At 33.9% G+C, this 8,202-nt stretch overlaps 1 protein-coding gene across 4 annotated transcripts in view; it reads left to right on the plus strand.

Moving 5' to 3' along the window:
• LOC117411143 (prospero homeobox protein 1-like) overlaps window positions 1-7,886 on the plus strand; it is a 40,504-nt gene extending 32,618 nt beyond the window's left edge. For 3 of the 4 annotated variants that reach the window (XM_059025316.1, XM_059025318.1, XM_059025317.1), the window contains exon 5: window positions 1,403-7,886. In XM_059025316.1, the coding sequence (XP_058881299.1) occupies window positions 1,403-1,591 (189 nt within the window). In that variant the 3' untranslated portion in view covers window positions 1,592-7,886. The remainder of the gene's footprint in view (window positions 1-1,402) is intronic. The other variant, XM_059025319.1, reaches the window with a different exon arrangement.
• Window positions 7,887-8,202: the final 316 nt, after the last annotated feature.

Below are 8,202 nucleotides of genomic sequence, written 5' to 3' on the forward strand. Positions count from 1 at the left end.
GGCAGTAAACCTCACAGTAAATCTTGGACAGTAAATGTAGCAGATCCAGTAATTAAACAGGAAGGCTGTTGGAGAAATTTGTCTTGTGAGTCTGTGTGTGTGAACTTGATTGACTGCAGCCAACTGATGCTACGGATGTGTATGATGTTCATTCTAGGAATTGTGTATAGTGATAAAGGAAAGTTTGGTTGCATATTTTTCACAGGCATTTTCTACAGATGTTTGCAGTGATGTTCAGTCAGCTTGTATTAGGGTAACCAAAGTCAATAGCCTTAGATCTGTCACAGCCTGAAGCCCTCTACTAAATGGACCAGGTCCTTTTAGATATGAGATAAAAAGAAAAATGTGACAGGAATATAGAAACCTGAGGGTTGCTTTTGTTTTTTGTTTTTTTTTAAATGGTCAATGTTAAAGAATAGACATTGAAGCTCTGAGACAGGCTTGTTAAAGTTAATTTACTGCAAACCAATCTTATTGCAAATCACTTTGATTCATGGAATCTGCTGTAATTGTAATTCATATTTCTGTCAAAGAAAAAAATCCCAGTAAAGTTAAGTACTTTTAATTCCTAGAAAAAAATACATTTGACCAGTATTGAAGATGATAAATAAACTACAGTGCATAATTAAATAAAAGAGAAGCTGAAGACAATTACATGAAGAGGCTGTAACTATTTTTTCCTAAATCATAACATTAGTTGCATGCCTGAACTTTCAGAGGCGTAAGCTTGCATGCCTAGTGATTTAACTAGTGAAACACAGTAAATAGTGTCAGACTAATACTTTCTATAACATTTCTAAAGCAGGTTTCAGGGTTTTAGTATTTGCAGCATGAGGGCAAGGAGTAATCTCGTGTTACAGAAGGTTACATCTGAGAGAGGGTTTATTTAACAACTAAACTGTAATCTAGAAAACAATGAGTGTTAACATGTCTGAATAGGTTTTTGGTGCCACTGTATAAACAACTATTTGTAGGTTTTTGGTTTTATCAGACATAACAAAAATAAGGCATGAACCTTGACGATTTGTCCTCAACAGAGCTCTGTCGTCGGAAAACACTTCAAAGCATTTTGAAGAAATTGTACTGCTGCATATTTTGACGTGGCTGTTCACAAAACATTCAGAATGCAAAAGCATAGAAATATGATTCAGCATTGATTTTATTTTATTAATTTTATAATCTTATATAAATCAGCAAAAAAAAAAAATCACATTGAGCATGTTGCCCAAGGGAAGAAGAGAAATGATGTGCCCTTCTAATATATTTAGGACCCAGCGCAGCCAAGTGTTAAAGCTATCCTGACTGTCTAGTGAGAACTTAGAGCTGGCCTCCTTTGGTGAATCAGAGACTTGGGATTGAAACATAAAACTTTCATTAATGTCATTGTCTCCTTGTGTATCAGCAGGTTCCGGAGCGATTCCTGGAAGTGGCTCAGATCACGTTACGGGAGTTTTTCAATGCCATTGTTGCAGGCAAAGATGTTGATCCTTCCTGGAAGAAGGCCATATACAAGGTCATCTGCAAGCTGGACAGTGAAGTCCCTGACATTTTCAAATCTCCCAACTGTCTGCAAGAACTTCTGCATGAGTAAAGATTTCCACTGCTTTTTTTTTTTTTTTCTTCTGAATGTATGAAAAAAAAAGTAGCTTTCCTAATTGATGCCCGACCCAACTATTCTGGGTATCTTCGTTCCTCCTTTTCTGATATCATTTGTTTTCTTTTAAGACTTTAAACCCTTTGGGTGTTTTGACTGTGTGAACCCCTCCTCCTTTCCCTGTTTGTGAAATTATCACTTTGCCATAGCCTTGTGGCTAATTGTACTGTTAACCTGAAAATCTTCTGCTTTGGTCACTAAAAGGGTTAGATTTCATGGAGAAAAATTTGAAGTGTGTTAAGACATTGCAGAGTAGGGCATTATGTTATAAATTGTATAGATTTTTCAATTATTATTATTATTATTATTATTATTATTATTATTGCATGCTACAAATTACAAAACTGGTATTACCATTTTGTTAAGTTAGTTATGTGACACAACACTACAGAAAATTATTATTATTATTATTATTATTATTATTATTTGAGGTAAATACTCAAGTTTTAGGTTCTGTTTAGTATTAGGGAATGTGACAGATGTTTTGTCAAAATGCCACATTACCTTTTTCGAAAGAAGAATTCAAATTATTTCTTTGTGTATGTGTTTTTGTACCCTTGTGTAGTACTAACACCTGTCAAGAGATGGCCCCGCTCCTCAACCTTTTCCTTGACAGAATAACCTTTCCTGTAACTAAGCAACATGGCCATTTTCATATGGAGGCTAGACAGGTTTGCACAAAATATGGATGCTTTGCTGCAGAGAGGCTACTCTGGCTCATGCACACGCACGCACACACACACATACATACACACACTGGAACATACAGATACTTGTTCTGGTTTTCGAAATTAGGTCAGATGGTGTTTCACTCTCCAGTTACTGAAAAATAATTTTGCTCTTTATTTTTATGAATATAAAAACACTACTTTTTCTAAATGAATAAATCTGTCATCAAAGACCAAAATTTTGAGCACATGATAGAGATATTGACAGTGCAATATCCCTGCACAGAACAGTGATACTTCTCTAAGGTTCTCGGCACTTTTTCCGCGTTTTAAAACATTTTTGTCTTTGAGAAGAATATATTGAATTGTCCTCAGATGGTGTTTATTTTGTGTGATTCATTTAATTTATATATGAGTAGATTAAGTCAGTGCTGTGAATAGACAAAGCTTTTCTGTATTTTATTTCTTATTGTACTTGAACAGTTGAAATATCTCACTGTAATAATTTATCTGGAAGTGTTTTTGGTAACAAAACAAAAATAAATAATAGAAACTACTGACAGTGCATCTTAGAGTACATAAGGACCTTTTTATTTTATTGTGTTACATGTTCCCATGTGTTGCTACACTGTTTACGTAACGTGTGTATTGTTTAATTATTATTTTTTTTTAACATTTTGACCACTTTTTTAACCTTTTTAAATTGCATTCCCTGCCTCAAGATGGTGTCCCATGTACCAGCATGGACCTCCCAGAAGTACATTTCCCATTATCCTCCTGCTCACTGTTAAATCCATCTGGGTTACATATGGGAGCAGGAGGATGAAGGGAAATGTAGTTCTGAGAGGTCCATGCAGGTACATCGGAAGCCATCTTGAGGCAGGGAATGCAATTTAAAAGTTTAAAAAAGTGGTCAAAATGTAAAAAAAATTAAAACAATACACACACCTTACGTAAACAGTGTAGCAACACATGGGAACATGTAACACAATAAAATAAAAAGGTCCTTATGTACCCTTTAATGACTATTCAGAATCCTAATGTGTGTGTATATACACTATATGATAACATGAACATTAGCATTAAAGGAGAAATATGTGATGTATAGTACTGATTATTCCACAACTGGAATAGATACATGTAGGAACACTTTATATAAAAGGTTATTTTTCATTGAAAGATATACATGATATGAAATATATGATTGCTCCATTTCAAATTAAGCTGTTTTAAAAGGTTTGAAACTGCCTTCCTTTTTTTTTTTTTTTTTTTTAGGATTCCATTCCTCTTGAAGCAAAACTTTTTTTTTTTTCGTCTTTTACATTTTGACTTTAGAGTGAAAATTGTCCATGTCACTGCACGCCTAGCATAACCACTACAGTTTCACATTTCGAAATACAGCTGATTAACTTAAATGCAGGAAAAGCAATTATTGTCAGCACAATGCCTTAAAAACCTGCTGACTTTTAAATTAAACAGCACAATGCTTGCGATGCCCTGTCATTATTCCCAAGCACTGGCAGTATCTGTAGACAATGCAGACAATAGCATAAATGAAGTGCCAACGTTTTCACTATGCACCACAAAACAGAGCTATCTTGTTAATCTTACCCTCCCTTAATAGTGCTGATTTTAAAAACGGTTTCATGTGATCCTTTATTCACCTGGTCCACTAGGCAAAACAAACCTCTTAGTTTATTTAATTTATTTTTTAGGAACATAAATATGAATAAATATCAAGATACACTTAACATAAAGATCTGCTAACAGGTGGAACTTTAAATGTTTACTTTTAATATGATCAGCAGGTTGTTTTTTTTTTGGTTCCTTTAATTATCAATGGCTCTATAGTAAATATATTTGTTATCATAATGCTAGTTTTAATTTAAGACATATTGCGTATTAAATAAGCAAATTATTCTTGTAGTTAATTTCACTATATCTAATGCATCATGACATCTACAACAAAAAGCCTGTCAGTCCTAGTAAGTATTTTGTGTCTGAACATAATTACACACCGATAGCTAGCTGAACAATCTTCTGGGATTTAGAGAAGGGGTGTCTAAACCATGAAGCTTGGATTTTAGGGGAAACAATACTTCATATCCACTTGTAGCTATATTTAAATGGGCTATTAAATCATTGCTCCATTGAGAGCCATGCTGCCTTTGTGCCTCTGTGTGCTATGAGATTATTACAACTCAATTTGTTTAGCCTAATAACTTTCCCCTGTGCACAATTTCCATTGAATGGCAAAAAAGGCAAGAGGCTTACTTTTTCATAGTAACACATTTTCAAGTCCCTTTTAAAAAAAATAAATACATAAAAAAAAATGCTTTTCGCTTTTTCGCTGACACATTTAATTCTACTTACAAACTTGAGGTAATAGTCTGTGCCTAAATCTTAAAAGCACCAGCGGAAGGATTTAAAATTCCTTCAAAAACTAGTCCTCTCCACAAGTACAATAGTTCTTGTGCCTTCTATGGCTAATAACTTCATCATTCTTAGGTTTTATTTTAAATTACAACAATTGCAATAAACACTAGATAAAGTTTTTTTTTTCTTTTTTCTGCTGTTTAACATAATGGTGATAGCTATGCATATACTGTGTCATTTTAAAATAATTATGTGTGTGTGTGTGTGTGTGTGTGTGTGTGTGTGTATATATATATATATATATATATATATATATATATATATATATATACACACACACACACACACACATTAAGCTGAAGCAACCCTTTTGAAGAAGTGAATACACATTTTCAGAAACCATTTGATAAAGCAAAATATTTTTCCTTAATTGTTTGTTTGAGCAGCATTCGAGTTTTGAAAATTCTTGTTGGAGCCAATCGTTTGTAACTGTGGTGCAAATATTGTGTTTTCTTAGCCTATCGAAGAGTAGCATAGAAGCAATATTTCATGAAATGTGATCTATGAGTGAAGTGATTTAAAAAGCTTGATTTTTTTTCCCCCTTTAGATGGTTTCAAGTTTAGACTTCCTGCTTATTATGTTTTGTGAATAGAATGGTTTTATTTGCAACTACTGAACTTTTTTTTTCCATTTATTTATTTATTTTGTTGACTGTATAAATCAAAGTGGCATTGGGGGGGGGGGGGGGTTCAACATTTAATGGGAGGGTATGATATGTGGGGTTGGAATGTATTTTAGAAGGAAATGATTTTTCACCCATGTTTTTGTTGACCCTTTGACATGTGCCTGTGAATATTCGAAATGTGTTACCATCAGTGTGGGTGAATAGGCAACAAAATAAATACATCAATAAATAAAGGAAGCTTTTGAAACAGTACAATGTAATATCTTTACAGCTGCTGTCACTTACCATGTGGGCAATGATAATGAATTAGTACATCCATTATTGTAGTTGCTTAGATACAATACAAACACCCCTGTTGTCTACTATTGTAACCTGTTAGGTTGTATGCAGTGCTCATCTGTCTCTTGCTGAGAAATAAGCTTATTCACTGTATATCTCAGATATTTAGTGCTGTAATGTTACAGTAATAATTTTTGCAACCTCTGTTCCTATATGTATTTAAAGTATTGGTTACAGTTCATAAAACAGCTTTCATAGCAAAGAAGGTGTTTTTATGGTAAAAGAAAAATAGCTCCAATGCTTTTGAATCGCAGTGATGTCATGTCGCCTACCCCCTGTGGTGGTGTTTAAATGAATACTCCCAGACAGTAATGGCAGCAAGAGGATACCACGTCCTCTGCTCAGACTACAAGCAATATTATTATGAAGGTAGCTTGAATAGCATCCAGGACCTGCCTGCCTTTCTTTATTTCTATGTCTGTACATGATTCAAGCTGGGCAACCTCTGAAAGATATTTAGAAATTGTATTGATTTAAAAAAAAAAAAAAAAAAACTTTCTTTGATATCGAGATGGCTACAACAGTGAAAGACTAACGTGAATTGCACTTAAATGTTAAGCTAAAGGAAAACAATCTATCACTTTGACAGAATTGTTTAATGCTGACTGCCTATTGATAATGAAGTTCACCACTTTTTTAAAGGGCTGGAGCTAAGGCAACATTTTTAAACTGCACATCCTTCTCCGGAATCCATGAAACCTTTGACAGTGGTGACATGATCTAAAGCCCCTTTCACACTGGCATGATCTACCTGGGTTAGAAACTACGCAGACAGGACCCGGTGTCATGCGGGTCGGGTACGGGATTTCACACTGCTTTTGATAAAGCAGGGTTGATCTGGGTGACGGACGCAAGTAAACAATGTAGGTATCAATGCCCCGGAAGCAGCTAGTTACTGACGCTTCCATCCAAGCTTCTCAGGATTGAACTTAGAGAAAATGTTTCTTGCTGCAATCTGGCTCATGGTGTGTCTCAAGCAACACAAATATAGCTAAACATAATAAACTTTCACGCAGGTGGCTGTTTGTTATTACGTCGGCTTACAAATAGCCGTCAATCATTTTTTCTCGCTCAACCCAGGTCAAAGCGTGTAGACCCACATCCTGAGGTGGCTCACTGGGACCCAGGTACGTAGTTTCACACTACGCGAGATTCTGACCTGGTTAGCCAGGACAGGGTTTGGACCTGGGTAGGATTGGCAGTGCAAAAGGGGTTTAAGATGACTTATCCCTACTCTAAATGTCATTAAACAAAAAACTTTTTGTGTGTTTTTAAAAAGAAGAAAAAAAGTAACAAATGGATTGCTTAAGTCAGTCCCTTTCTGTACTTCGTTATAGATGTGAAATTCTACAGATTTAGTACGTGAAACAAACAAAAAAATGGCTTTTAACATTTTTTTTATCATTTTGCTAGGATGGTTTAAAGGAAAATATTAAGAGGACAGATGTTTTTCACTGGCCCTGACTTGTATGTAAATAGTTACCTAAAGTGAGAAAGCACTGCCTTTATATTATTTAGCAATATGTTGTAAATAGCATTGGTAAGCTCTTTTTGTATTAAAGAACCCTTTTATCTGATTATAGTGCAGTAATTCCAACACAGTAAATTTCATGAATTGTTTGTTTGTTTATATATATATATATATATATATATATATATATATATATATATATATATATATATATATATATATATGCTAGCTAGCAGCAATTTTGATTGTGGATTTTTGTTGTCAATTGTTCTGAGGACTTTGCATAATTTATTGGTCTAATTTATCCTAATTTATTTGAAGGTGTAACATTTTGTATTACCAAGTATGTACTGTAATTAATAATTAGAATGAACCACAAAGAAGCCCTTGTTAATTATTGAAAAAAAAGGTGCAAGTAGCCAACCAATTTCAGACATTCTTGTTTAAATTCTAGCTTGGCAGCTACTAAATTGAAGAAATAGAAAATGCGATAATGTTTTGTTTGGAAAACAAATTATTTTATTTTGTGTGTTTTAAGCTTTTGTATACTATCCAGACTTTGACCTTTTGCTTTGTACCACCTACAAGATACAGTAGTTCAATTGCCTTGTGTGCCTTCCATCTTCTCTGAACTGAATGTATGTGCAGTATATATGCAAGCTTGTGCAAAATAAATACAAATTCCAAACGTTTGTCTGTGGCATTATTCCATGAATACTCAATGAATGAATAGCTTTCAAGAATTGTCCTTTATTTTTCTTCAACCAAAATATGTTGTTGAACCCCATGGTTCTTGTTTTATTGTGTGTTTATGTGTGTTCTATCTCGTGGGGCCTGCAAAGTGTGTGGTCATTTGTCTATGACTTAAACAAACATACAGTGTATAACATAAAAATTTGAATACAGTATAGATGTATTTTTTCAATTGTATTTCCTTATTTTATTTTTTACAAAAAAATCTTTAGTTCAATTACTTTTTTTTTTTTTTTTTTTGGAAGATGCAATGAT

This window comes from Acipenser ruthenus, chromosome 6, assembly GCF_902713425.1.
Source record: "Acipenser ruthenus chromosome 6, fAciRut3.2 maternal haplotype, whole genome shotgun sequence".
Taxonomy (NCBI): Eukaryota; Metazoa; Chordata; class Actinopteri; order Acipenseriformes; family Acipenseridae; genus Acipenser; species Acipenser ruthenus.